Source organism: Accipiter gentilis, chromosome 2, assembly GCF_929443795.1.
Source record: "Accipiter gentilis chromosome 2, bAccGen1.1, whole genome shotgun sequence".
In the NCBI taxonomy this organism is placed as follows: domain Eukaryota; kingdom Metazoa; phylum Chordata; class Aves; order Accipitriformes; family Accipitridae; genus Astur; species Astur gentilis.
In genome coordinates this window covers 28,894,960-28,909,370 of record NC_064881.1, presented here as the reverse complement: position 1 = coordinate 28,909,370, position 14,411 = coordinate 28,894,960, and the positions used below count along the sequence as shown (strand labels likewise).

Here is a 14,411-nt window from a genome sequence, read left to right as displayed (position 1 = left end):
CTGTGGCATAAGCACTTTTTTGTAACAGATTTGTATGGTGTTGAATCCCAGATGGAATCAAAGGAGCAAACCGATTTAAGCCTTTAACCAGCATGCAAGGGTATTTTAATGAAAATTAGTCCGATTCTCCCTTTGAAGCTGTGCATGTGCTGAAAAGGAATGCTACAGATATTCCTTTAGGTAATGCTGGGGACTTATCTACCATTACTCATGTCAGATGGCTAACACTTGAAAGCATGTGTTTATTCTTAATCGATATTATAATCAACTGATGTCTGTTCTATTATGATTTCTTAACCTTATTAACCTAAGTACTTCCTATTAATATTTACATCCGTGACACTTATAATTAGGTAACTGCTGCCAAATCTAAATCAATCTAAGCCTAATAACAACATTTGAGTTGCTGCAAACTGAAGAGATGGTCTCTTTCAGGATTTGCACAATTACTTGTTTTTAAAGGATATAAGGAGTTGAAATAATCTTTTGCATTATTACAGTTATGGTTATTCTGCCACTTAGTACTAATTACTTCAGCTGCAGGTCTGGTTACTGGCCTCCTTTGCTCCCTTTCCTGAGTTCTGTGTTCCTATCCTTGCTTCCCGAACATTGCCCAGCTCCAGGACCCTGTTTTCATTTTCTCCTATGTTTGCTTCCCTTTTGGTTTTTTTTCCAGTCTTCCCTTCTATTCTTTCTCCACTCTTGTCATCTTGTATGTCAAATCAGGAGCTCTCTTACTAAGGTACTGTCCTGGTTTCGGCTGGGGTAGTGTTAGTTTTCTTTCTAGTAGCTGATACAGTGTTATGTTTTGGATTCAGTATGAGAATATTGTGGATAACACACTGGTGGGTTTAGCTGTTGCTAAATAATGTTTAGTCTAAGTCAAGGATTTTTCATCTTCTCATGCCCAGCCAGCAAGAAGGCTGGAGGGGCACAAGAAGCTGGGAGGGGACACAGCCAGGGCTGCTGACCCAAACTGGCCAGAGGGTATTGCACACCATGTGACGTCATGCCCAGTATATAAACTGGGGGGAGTTGGCTGGGAGGGGTGGATCACTGTTCAGGGACTGACTGGGCATCGGTCAGCCAGTGGTGACCAATTGCATTGTGTATCACTTGTTTTGTATATTCCAATTCTTTTCTTCTTGTTATTATTGTCATTTTATTACTGTTATTATTATTATTATTTTCTTCCTTTTTTTGTCCTATTACACTGTTCTTATCTCAACCCATGAGTTTTACATTTTTTTTTCCCAGATTCTGTCCCCCATCCTACTGGGTGGGGGGAAATGAGTGTGCAGCTGTGTGGTGCTTCGTCGGTGGTTGGGGTTAAACCACGATAGTCCTTTTTGGTGCCCAATGTGGGGCACAAAGGGTTGTGATAATGACAGATCTGACCAGAACATGTTAAAATGAATTTGTTACAAACATTCATTGTATTAGTTTAATAGTAATGTGCTTTTCCAAAAACAATTTCATGATTCCTTTTTCAGGATGAGTCCTTATGTGCTGTTCTGTCTCAGTCCAAACTTAACCGTAAGTGGCCCAGGACAGGAAGTACACTACTTTGTTTATATAAGATGAATGCATAGATTGTTCTTGATTTGTTTGAAATGCAAATGACTGTACACTTCATCAAGAGGACCTAAGATATTCTTTGTTATTCTGTTTCCCTTTTAGATGGACTGTATTTGCCAACATTAGGGGCAGCAAAGGAAGAAGCAGCTCAGGAAGAACCTGACTGCCTTGCGAAATATTTCAGTGTTGTGTGGTGTAAGGCATCAAAGAAAAAGCACAAGAAGTGGGAAGGTGATGCTGTTCTTATTACAAAAGGAAAGTCAGTAATATTGAAAGATATGGAAGGCAAAGACATTGGAAGAGGTACTGTAGATTTGCATACTTGTGTAAGTGAACAACTAGCTTAAAATTATTGTGCTTTGATTAACAGAGACACAGCTTTTTAGATAATGTAGAATTCTCCATACCAATGTCGACCACAGGATGAAAAACTAGTAGGTTTTTGGGGGGAGAAGGCAACGGAAAGAAAGCTTTATATTTCTTACATATAAGGCAGATGCATGGGGGAGGCTGAATAACATTATTCACAGAAACACCAAATGCTAGTCCAAGGAGAGGATCTGGAAATGAACGGCTGTACTAATTCAGCGGAGATGCCAAATGAGGGATGATGAGTAGTTGATTTCAGTTGCTCACGTAATGCATTAGAGAAGGTGTTAGAATTAGGGAAAGATACACAGATAAGTTTCTTGTAGATATTCCAGTCAGTAGTACGGCAACTGGGAATGTCAGAGGTTGGATCTGTACTTTTCAGCCAGTCAAATTTTTTCAGCTAAAAATACTATCTTTGTTGGAAAGACAAGCGAACAGCAACATTTTCCAGCCCAGCCAAAGTCAACTGTGTAGCAATTTTTAGTCTTGCAGTTTTAGCAGCAGCTGCTGCTGTTAAGACACAGTTTGGGTTGATATCAGAGTTAAAAATAAGACTTGCAAACTATAGGCTGCAGTCAACTTGAAGCAGTAATTTTTTATTGAAAGCAAAGAAAGAATTAACTTTGCTAACTGAGCCAAAGATATTTTGTAAGGGAGTAGGATTGGACAGTGTTGCTACAAAATATAATTTGATTAATTTTAGGGCTGAGATGTCTTGTCTGCTCTTATGTTACGGTCATGACATTGTGAGCCTTGTTAGGACCAGGCAGTTTTGATTTGCAAATCAGTCTGTGACCTAGAAGTTAATTTGCATTTATTTATAGCAAAGCAATATATGTACAGACTTGCTTGTTTTTGAAAAAGGCAGAGAGAAAGAGAGTAATGCTTGGAATGCATCAGCCACCACCCTGTTGTTCTTGTGTTTATTTTCAAGTCATGTCTTCTTGAATTAGCAGAAAACACAATAGAAAAAGGAATATTCTGATTTTTGCTAGTAAAAGTCTTTTTGCTGTGTTTGATGGTGTCAGGGAGCACAATGATACCAGTGTCATTGGCATTAACTTGCCCATTCAGAGTTGCTTTCAATAGTTGTTGATTCTAGGAAAATCATAAATTGACCAATTTAAGCAGTGTAAGTTTTAAATTTCTGCAATTATTCTACAGGGCCATTGAGTGAGAAGGAAAAGTCCGGTAGTGGTGCTTACCTCGAAAATTGTATTTAATACTAGGAAGTTTACGGTGAATGTGAATGACCATCCAGAATTATTATTTTTAAATGGGAAGAAAAGGGCAAAGGAAGATTATTATTATTATTATTATTATTATTATTGTTGTTGTTTTAGGCATACCAGGGCTGCATCTAAGAAGGGGCATGGAAACCTAAAACTAACACAGGCTGTAGCTTGTTTTCAAGGCAACAGAACATGTTGCTTTTCTTCCCTGCAAATATCTTAATTCCTTAGTAATGTCTTACAAAGAATTTAGGAAGTGCTTTCTTGTAATTTGCTGTATGTTATAGAAACAGTTATTTCTGGTAGCTGCATAAACATTGGACCTTTATAGGTTTGCTTTTTGCCTTTCCTAAGTTCCCAGCTACCCTTAAAGCCCATCCTGCCTTAGAATTAGACTCTTCAGGCTGGAATCCAAAAGATCCTGTACAAGGATACACCTGTGTTCAGTATGCTCAGCCTGAAGCTATGTTGAGATAATAACACAAAACAAAAATGCAGAGCAAAGGAGAGGTCATAAATGCCCTCCCCAGGCACCTCGTTTGGGAAGGCACTTGCATTCTCCTGTGTTCAGGCATCTTCAGCTCTTTCCTGGAAGCAAGTGGTGTTCTTTCAAGAGCAAAACAAGGTTCACCGTGTGCTTTTTGAATACATTTAGAGGAGGGGAAGAAAACCACCTCCCCTTCCCTTTTAGCCAGGCTATTTTTCAGCACTTGCTTTGACTGTGAAACACCTCAGCAAACTTTGTCTCTTACAAGAATTTGTATCCAGATCTTTACCTTTCAACCTTCCACATTCCTAGAAGTGGGAGACATGAGCTTTGCAAACAGCTCCCAGCAGTCTTTATATGTAGTGTTTGTTGGATAAAATATGTGTAAAACCTTGGGAGGCTTTGCCTCTTTCGCAGGTAGGTGCTTTAACTGCTGGTCTACACAGTCATGCTTTTTATTTTTTTGGCCCAACTAAGGATTCAAGCCTGTTTATCCAAAGTGGCACAAATTGAACAATTGGGGTAAAGAACGTGCCTGATTCTAATTCTGAGGTAGAGATGTGGCTTTGACCTCTCTGAGTTAAGAAAGTAAATTATATGTCTCCTGTTTCTTATGTGAGAGCTTCAATAACTAGAATGCTATTTAAAAGAAGGAACCACCACTCTTCCCTACATATTTATCTTAAAAGAAAGTGGCAGCTGTAGCTGTATTTTGTAATGAGACTGATGGTATGTGGTAGCTGCTCTGAGAATGCCCACCTGATGGACTCCCTGAGGGGACATAGAAAAATGCATCACCTCCCTGGTAGGTTTTTGAACAAACTGTTGAGCTGATTGATAAATCCTGGCAATAATCAGAGCATATATGTTCCAGAGCATGTATAGAAGTAAAGATTTCAGATGCATTTGAATCCTTAATTGTAAAAAGCTAATTTAGAATGATTTTAAAAGTAAACTATTCTGTTTAGATCAATAGCAAGAGGAGCTAGTGGTGTTCTTGTTGGAAAGGAAGGAAAAAGGACCTAGAATGGTCATTAGTTTTGAGCAAGTTTCAAACTAAGGCAAGCTGCTAGATTTTATGACATGGGGCTGTTTTTTTAAAAATTCCCTTAAATGGATATTTGACATTCAGTAGAATCAATTGTAGATGAGGATGATTGAATATTTGCTCACATATTCCACTATCTAATTCTGATTATTAGCACTCAAGTTTCAATCTGTGTTAAGGAGGGAAAGGCTTTATGAGTTCCTGTGTGTAAAAATTCAAATGCTTAGGAATCAAATACCTGTTCACAGTTTTGTTTTTGCTTCCTGCAGATGAGTACTGGTGTTAAGGAAGTAGTATTTGCTGTGTTGTCCTAATTGATAAATTTTTACATTCTTTTAGGTACTGGATATAAGTCTAAAGAGCTAGACAGTCTTGATGAAGGTCAAACACTGATGGTTGGAGGAAAAGAAATTGAAGTGATGGGTGTAATTTCAGCAGATGACTTCAGCAGTGGCAGGTGTTTTCAGGCTGGAATAAGGACGCATGACACAGTCCCAACTGCTTTTTCTCAAACTAATATGAAACCATTCTGTAAACCATTCAAAAGTGTCTCTCAGCCCAATACTGAAGAGAATATGCTCAAAGATTCTCAAAGCTACAAACCTCGCCATGATCCAAATGCTTCAAGTAAGATTCAGGTTTTTAAGTTTCTTTAAGCATCCTGTGGCTCTTAAAAAAAATGTTGAATGTGTAACCAAAATTTTCATGTTCCCCATGTATTACTGAAGTATTTCTGACATACAGGCCTAGTGTTTCTATCAATACCATGTTAGGATTTTATCATGCGTGTATCTAACAAGTGGAATACTCTGCACTGCATAAAGTTCCCCATAGTTGTTACAGATTGCTGTAAAAACAAGTTAGAGTGGTTTCAGAGAATGTTGCCACGAAAAATGAGTTTATTGATCAGAGAAACAGTCTGACACATGCTAGAAGTTCTAGATGAGTTCCAGCTTCCTGCTGAGTTCAGTGAAGCACTGACATAATATGGCAGCACAGTAATTACAGTGGAGGATCAGTAATAGAGAGGTTAAGCCTGATTCAAAGAATTGCTCCTGACAGTGCCTGATCCTTCACAGCCAGCGAGTGTAACTACACTGCCCAAACTCATTTTATTTTGGAATAAAAGTTTTGTGTTGCAATGCTAGAAGTACCATGTGCTGAAGAGCCATGGGAGTTCACAAATTGCGTAGAAACAGGCTGCTTAAGCAGTTGTATAAGAGGGATCCTGTAAACAGAATAGCTGCAGGGAGTGGCATTGCTTATTGAAATGAGAAGTACTCTTTTGTCTGTCAATAACCAACCATTTAGGAGCTATGTTCTGCTGATGGCTTTATCTTTCGGGTGGAAGATAAAAATGAATTTAAAGAAATGTTATTAAGCAGAGCAATGTGTATGTAAAAAAAAATGAAAGTTTGTTCTACATTCTTACTATAGTTTTACCTCCATGCTACTTCTTAACTCATATCCTGATACTATGGGACTTTTCAAAGGTGCTACCTGGCTGCTATGTAAATAAACAATGAAATCCCAATCAAGTGGTAGTTAGTGTTATCGTTGGCCCTTTTGTAAGAGCAGCCTTATTAACACCATCTTCTGGTCTGAATTCAATTTGGTTATGTTGTGCCTAAGGATGTTCTTTCCTGTGGTTGCATGATAGTACATTATCTTTCTAACCTAAAATCTGTCAAAGACCCGATATATTCAACACTCAAACTAACTTCTTTGTTGTTTTTGCACTAGTCTGTCAAAAAGCTATGGTTTATTCTAGTTCTTTGTCTCCTGTGACTTTTCTTCTGGCAAGTTTGAGTACCTCCGATGAGATTTCCCTAAACTGCCTGATATGGAGAGCCCTCAACACATCAGTAGGTTGGACTGTCAGTCATTAGTGTTGCTTACACAGGAGAATCATGTAGTTTAAATAAACACCTTGTTGCATAAGCTCTTTCAGAAGTAGTGGAGATACTTTCCTAGACCAGGACCTTGTGTTGTGGTTTAACCCCAGCCACCAACTAAACACCATGCAGCTGCTCACTCACTTCCCCCCCCCCCCCCCCCCCCAGTGGGATGGGAGACAAAACCAGGAAAAGAAGTAAAACTTGTGCATTGAGATAAGATCAGTTTAATAGAACAGAAAAGAAGAAACTAATAATGATAACACTAATAAAATTACAATAGTAATAATAAAAGGATTGGAGTATACAAGTGATGCACTGTGCAATTGCTCACCACCTGCCAATTGACACCCAATTAGTCTCCCAGCGGCGATCCCCCTGCCCCCACTCCTCCCAGTTTATATACTGGGCATGACATCCCATGGTATGGAGTACCCCTTTGGCCAGTTTGGGTCAGCTGTCCTGGCTGTGTCCCCTCCCAACTTCTTGTGCCCCTCCAGCCTTCTTGGCTGGGCATCAGAAGCTGGAAAATCCTTGACTTTAGACCAAACACTACTTAGCAACAACTGAAAACATCAGTGTGTTATCAACATTCTTCTCATACCTAACTCAAAAACATAGCACTGTACCAGCTACTAGAAAGAAAATTAACACTATCCCAGCCAAAACCAGGACACCTTGGTACTGGAGCATTCTGAGGTTTTCATGTTGAGGCCTATGCCAGTAGATAATTAAAATGCAGCTTCTTCAAAATGGAAAGCCATTTATCCTTGTGCTCAGCAGAACAGCACAGTGACAAAGATGTAGAGCCATGTCTTCCAAGTATGATTTCTAAGGTTTTAGTCCATTGCTCATCTAAGCCTTGTTTCTTCCCCATCTCTGAGGCTGCAAAATATTGTCAGAAAAGTTATCTTTTTTTGTCACCACTGGCTTTTATATATACAGGCATGCAATTTGATACAATTTATCAGAACTCAGCCCTTTGTCAGTAGGAAACAAAATCTCCCTGAATGATACAAGCTGTCAACCAACCTATTCCCGTGAATAAATTATCAATATAGATCTACTCCAGTGACATAAAAATACCAGCAGCTATAAATTGCTTTCTCATTCTGTCCTCTGACAATACAACTTTTCAGTGCAGATGTGTAGCATCAATATAAGCAATCCAGTATGGACGTTGTCTAGCAAAATTATGACGTTAGAGTTTGTAAACAAATTATGGCAAGCAAAACTGTTATTTAGATGTAGCTAAAGGATATATCCCAATACTTCATGCTCTCTTTGCCTCTGCATGTCTTCAAACCTGTCAACTTCTTTTATTCATGCACTGTGGCAGCCTTTGTCAGCTCACTCTCAGTCCTTCCCTTTTTTTAAACAAATCGTTGTCTTTTTATCTCTGTTTCTCAGGCAGAGAAGCCTTTCTGGGCAGCTACAATAATATCCCCTTGAAATGTAGTGTCTAGACTTTATGTAGGTCATTGTTTATGTTCTTTTTCTTAAACTTTCCTTTAAGAAGCCTTTTAGAACTTCTGATTTAACTCTATGCATTCGAAGTCATCATGCAACATTTATTATGTAGGCAGTTTTACCTCATCATAAAGAAATACTCGGATTTCTCAGTTTGTCGCCTTTACATTTGAGAAAAGTGCAAACAATCTGGGAACTCTACATGAAAGGATCTTTCTTTTGAAGGCTATCCAGATGGTCTGTTGGTAAATATATTTTCTGTCTGAGAATGGTCAATATATTAAACAGTATTTTTAGCAGTCATTAGATTATTGACTTTATTCTGTAGCTGAGTTAGAGAAAAAATACCCTTTGGTAACAGACTAAAAATAACGTTTTTGTGCAATGCTTGCATATATTTTGAATTTCAAGATTCTCTAGTTATGCCAAAACCAAATGCAAGTCATCAGTGGATGTTCAATAAGGCTGGTTTACCTATGGTGGATGTAGTTGTGGATCCTTACATTGCAAATAACCTCCGACCACATCAGAAAGAAGGAATTATATTTCTTTATGAATGTGTAATGGGAATGAGGTAAGAAAATAATTATCCTTTTGGCTTTCAATGCCTGTAATATTTTCATGCCCATGTTCAAAATTAGGCAATTTGAATGGGAAGATTTGAGCAACTGTTCAATGAATTCGTATTAGTAATTTTCCCCAAGTAAAGGTTGCATAAGTTTTTTCTGACCTGTGTGTAACATCATGCTTGCTGTGACTTTGCCAGCTGTGATGAGAAGCTAGTGCACCAAAAGTTGTACTGCAAATACCAAGTCTTGTAAACACAGATACCATCTAACCCATGCTAAAGCACGCTGCTTTCTGGGTTTTATAATTCATGTTATTCATGATTATTCATATAATTTATAATCCAGGCATTTTGAATAAAGAAGCTGTTATACCAACCTGTTGAAAAAATACAGTACTATTTTCAAAAGTGTTTTCTCAAGTCATAGATTCCTTAAGATATACACAAGTTTTAAAAGTATTAGGTAATATTTTTAATTCTATAAGAAGATTTAAACTATTTGGTTTTGGAGAACTAATGCATTAATCTAGAAAATGAGGAGTTTCACTCTAAGGTCTATTGGTATAGCCGAATGAAAACATACAGTAGAGCATAATAACCATAATAAGTGTAAATAGGTTCTTTGTACTTCAGAAAACAACCACAAGAAGCAATTCCCTAAACCAGTTGTAAATAACTATAGCTATGTCTTTTAAAATGTTACCACTGCCTAATTATATCTTACAGAGTTAGTGGCAGATTTGGAGCTATTCTTGCTGATGAAATGGGCTTAGGAAAAACATTGCAATGCATTGCACTTGTCTGGACTCTTCTGCGTCAGGGGGTCTATGGATGCAAACCTGTACTAAAGCGAGCTCTAATTGTCACCCCTGGGAGTTTGGTAAAAAACTGGAAAAAAGAATTTCAGAAGTGGTTGGGAAGTGAAAGGATCAAAGTCTTTACAGTTGATCAGGTAAGATTTTTATTTCCAAAAGGGGATTAGGTCATACTTGGCTCAGAATACAGGGCTTGTGATTTTTTTTTCCTCTTTTTTTTTTTTTTTTTTTTTTTTTTTTAAACCAGAGACCAAAACTAGTAATTCTCTATTCATATTTGTTTGTAATACTTTATTTCTCCTTCAGGTAATTGCCCATATGAGCATTTAGCTGTCAGTAACCAGGTCATAACTCAAGCTCACCTGCCTGTGTAGAATATGTCTGTCTTATCTTTCCTCAGGCTTCACCTTTGAAGATGTAAAAGTTGACATGCTCCTCCATGTGCCTCTTCAGTTTAAGGAACAGCTTTCTGTTTATCAAAGTGCACACTTTCCCTGCTTTATGTACTAGAGCATCTGCCTTGACTGACTTGTACTCCATTTCTGTGGTAGTTGCTTTTGTTCTGTACTGAAAACCTTTTCCTCTTTGTTTTGGCTATCTGGTTCAGGTTACTTCAGAAGGTTATTCCCTTTACTGTCACTGTCAAGAATTAGGTTTCTGTAGGGCTGATTTAAAGTCTCATAAGATAGAAGCCTAGAGTCTCAGTGTTAGATAATGTGAATATCTCTTGTCTCTAGAAGAACGCAGACAAGTACAAATCTTAATCAAGAAGCAGGATGATGCTGATCCCTGTCCCCTTCTATAGTGGAGCTGTTCCCACTGGTAATGACACTCCCAAGTTCCTGTAGTGCCTGGATGAATCCCAATGTGCTGATGAAGTATGTAATCTTTTAATCTCCTTGGTATACCTTTAGGGTCTTGCCTTTATTTCTGAAACACGATACTCTCTCCGTCCTTTATGCAAAGACTAAAAGTTCTAGCACAGACTGTGCTTCAGACACCTTTATTGACCACATCAGGAATGAAAGCACCTGGCCAAGTGAAATACAAGGGAGTACAAGGAGTGAGGCTGTAGCATCACTGACTGAGGGCTTTCTCTGGAGGAGAGCCACATCTTGCTCTGGTTATCCAGTAAGGCTTTCTTGCCATGTAAATTTTTCCCATTAAGCATGGCTTAATATCTCAGTCAGAGAGTTGGGTCCCCTCAGGACCAGCATTTATGAAACTGTGAACAGGAGGCTTGTTCATGCCTTTGTTAATATTTCTGAAGCTTTCAGATTCAAGCTCTGTTTTTTAATAATTTACCATCCAGTATTTCTTTTCCTAAAACTTCTGGTCCCCATGTCCATATGGAGTGGGCATTCACAGCAGAAAAGAAAGAAAAGTTGTTTAGCAAACGGTGGTTAATATATCTACATTCAGCAGTCTGTTGTACCCCTACTTTTTTCCTTGGTCCTATATATTTGAATTGTGCCAGTGGGAGAAAGTGGAGAACTTACAGAATCTGCATTGGTGCTTGCAACAAAGATATTTATTTTCCAAATTTATTTTTTAATCTAATAGTTCCAAACAAGTAGATTGAAGAAACAAATAGTACTTCATTCTAAAGATAACGTGATTCTTCTATCAATCAAATTTGCTTTTAGTTTCTCGCATTATCCTTATTGTCTGTATGGAAGAGTGACTATTTCGCATGAAATGGAAATTTTCAAACTGTTTTTAAACTCTTCTATAGAGCTGTTGTGGTTTAGCGGCAGCTGGCAACTAAGCACCACACAGCCTCTCACTCAATCCCCACACCCAATGGGATGGGGGAGAGAATTGAAAAAAAAACCAAACCCCAAAACCTCATAGGTTGAGATAAAGACAGTTTAATAGGACAGAAAAGGAAGAAAATAATGACAATGATAATAATAATATGAAAATAATAATATGAAAAGAATTAGAATATACAAAACAAGTGATGCACAATACAATTGCTCACCACTTGCCAACCGATGCCCAGTCAGTCCCTGAACAGTGATCCACCCCTCCCAGCCAACTCCTCCCAGTTTATATACTGGGCATGACATCCCATGGTATGGAATACCCCTTTGGCCAGTTTGGGTCAGCTGCCCTGGCTGTGTCCCCTCCCAACTTCTTGTGGCCCTCCAGCCTTCTTGCTGGCTGAGCATGAGAAGCTGAAAAATCCTTGACTTAGTCTAAACACTACTTAGCAACAACTGAAAACATCCGTGTGTTATCAACCTTCTTCTCATACTGAATCCAAAACACAGCACTATATCAGCTACTAGGAAGAAAATTAACTCTATGCCAGCCGAAACCAGGACAAAAGCATCCAAAATTTTGTAAGAGTAATTATTTCTTTGAATTCCACTCATTATTGTCAAAACCTTGAAATTATTGAACATACTCATCTTCCACTGAGAACAATCCACATATAATAGGTGCTCTTTGCATCATTTACTTTTCTTAGTAACTTGTTTCAAGATGTGGAAATGAAGCAAACCGACTTGTCAGGAACTTTAATGTAATATAGGTTAGGTTGAGAAATATAGAAGTTTCTAAAAGAAGTGGATACAAGGCAAAATATAATATGGCAACATTTTTACCTGAAAAGGTAGTTAGAAATAATTGATCGTTTTCTTGCAGTTTTTATGAATAATGTTGGGAGGAGAAAACCTGAATTTGCTGACAGTTACTGTGACCCAAAATGACAGTAGCTTTCATTTTCTTTTCATTTAAATGACTTTAATATTCTTACTCATCTCATTGGAGCCATTTGGATCGAGGACACTCAGCGGCTTTTAAGATTGTGTTCCCAAATAGCAAGGAATACATTGTCATGCAAAAGGAAGACACAATATGACTTGCCTGGGGTATAATGAGTATTTCAAAATAATTTACTGTCTATCTTCTCTGGAAAAACAGCAATTACCATACTGTTATTTCTCCAGTATAACTTAAAAGGAAGAGCTTGTCTCAAAGGTTTTTTCTATTCTTGCCTATAAGGAATACATTCAAAGAACTGGCAGACTTTTTAAAATGTTAGGCATGTTTTCCTCACTTTCATGCTGAAACACCATGAACTGATCCTAACCCTTCAGTAATAGACTCTTCAAAAAACCAGGACATTATCTGCTTTTAAAATGTGATTACAGTTTACTTCTGTTAAAATGCAAATGTTATGTAGAGGACATGGCTTTTAAAATGAAGGCGTCCCCACAAAGGTTGCATTTAGGTCTTGTTAATCCATATTATCAGCATCTGAGACCTGTTTGAGAGAATAACTCCTTTATCTGTTTGCAGAGTATCTCTTCTACTGGAGTTGTTTTAGTTTGGTTTTTAAGTCAAAATATCTGGAGAATTAATTAATTAAAGGTTTACATTGCTTTATGATTCAGCATTTTTTAATTTACACTTCACCAGCTACATTGGATTTGGACTAGTGCAAAGAAAGGTCTGTTCAAAGAGCAAGTCTGGGACATTATGGAGCTCTAATACTGATTGACATTTGCTCCATATGTGGCTCCCGGCAACTTGCTTAAACCTGTCAAGTCACTTTGGGTAATCGTGAAAATGGAGGCTGTAATACATACATATCTTGCAGCCAGTTAAGAGGATAAATTAATTACTTGAAATTAGCTTGTAAATTTATTTTTAGTCCATCATTCACTGCTGTTGTTATATACAGCAATGAATATATTATATTTGGCTGCAGGGGGCTCAGAAAAAAAAGGAGGAGAGCCCTGACATATTATAAGGGATTCAAACAGTCAGGAAGAGTTGATGATTTACCAGGGGAGGGACATTGGTGGCAGTTCCTGAGTGCCTCAGCACTTTCCTTGTAGTCTCAGCTCACAGCCTGAAAGTGTATGGAAACAAAATGGTTTCTGAACCCTGGGCATGTTCTGATGCCGTCCCAAGAGAAGGTCAGAGAGGCATTGCCTCTGTCTTCAGGGCTTCAGTGTGGAGCCTGAATACTGGGCAGGGACCACATTGGGTGTTGCCTACAGGGCTCCCCTGTGTCTCTGTTCCTGGGTTGGGAAAATTTCTGCTCCTGTTCTGAAAATGCCAGTAAAAATACTGGCCAGAAAACAGGCAGTTAACTACAGTCCTGGAAACAACAGATATGCTCAGGTCCAATCCAAACACCTGGGGAAATCAGTGCATGCCTTCGTTACCTGCTCCTCACTACTCCTTGCTTCCTCCTATGCGTGCTGCACCTCTTCGTGAGCAGTGTGTGGGGACTGATCTACCACAAGGTACTTTATGAGATTAATGCACCAGATTTGGCCCATGGCTTCATCTGAATCACCTGCCAGGGGGCTCTAAAGATTGTGATAATTAAGTGGTGCTGCTTTTACAGTATATTACACCATCTGGCTCCAGACTTAGTTGTCTGTGTTTGGTAACTGATCTTGTTTGAAAATAAAAATACCTTCTGAGGCTCTAGCTTGATTTGCTTTCACAATTAAAGAGGTCCTTCAGCTTGTCAGCTGCACCCGTAGCCTGCTTAGTTAGTGAACACCATTAGGAAATAGGAAAGACCGTGCAGGGAACTAGTGTCTGAAGCCAAGCAGAAAGGTGAGGGGCATGCTCACTAGGTTTTTCCATTTTTACACATAATTGCAAGACAGGTAAGCAATCCTAGTACATTCTCAAGTCTGCACAGAAATATAACTATATCTAGGAAAGTTTTTTGGAAGAAGCTCTCTGTCACATTACAGTGACTTTTTATTTAGTGTGTCTGTTTCCTTCAATTGACATCAAAAGTCTTGATGTCTATCGAAGGAAAAGGTTTTGAAGGGTATATAAGAGTGGAGGGGCTCACAGGCATTTTCTGACTAGTAATACAGGGTTTAGAAATCAATTGCATTTATTTGCCGGTAGACAGGCATGTTTTCTGGGGCTGGTTATGGGCTCTGTTTTCTGAGTCCCAGGCT

General features: G+C 38.4%; 2 protein-coding genes across 2 annotated transcripts in view; both read left to right on the top strand.

The window, feature by feature from the left end:
- VIRMA (vir like m6A methyltransferase associated) overlaps positions 1-14,411 on the top strand; it is a 696,173-nt gene that overhangs the window by 87,132 nt on the left and 594,630 nt on the right. The window lies entirely within an intron of this gene.
- The window catches only part of RAD54B (RAD54 homolog B), a 70,731-nt gene that overhangs the window by 41,391 nt on the left and 14,929 nt on the right, over positions 1-14,411 (top strand). Inside the window, exons 4-7 of the mRNA XM_049826466.1 lie at positions 1,681-1,881; positions 5,057-5,344; positions 8,494-8,656; positions 9,377-9,602. Of these exons, the coding sequence (XP_049682423.1) occupies positions 1,681-1,881; positions 5,057-5,344; positions 8,494-8,656; positions 9,377-9,602 (878 nt within the window). The remainder of the gene's footprint in view (positions 1-1,680; positions 1,882-5,056; positions 5,345-8,493; positions 8,657-9,376; positions 9,603-14,411) is intronic.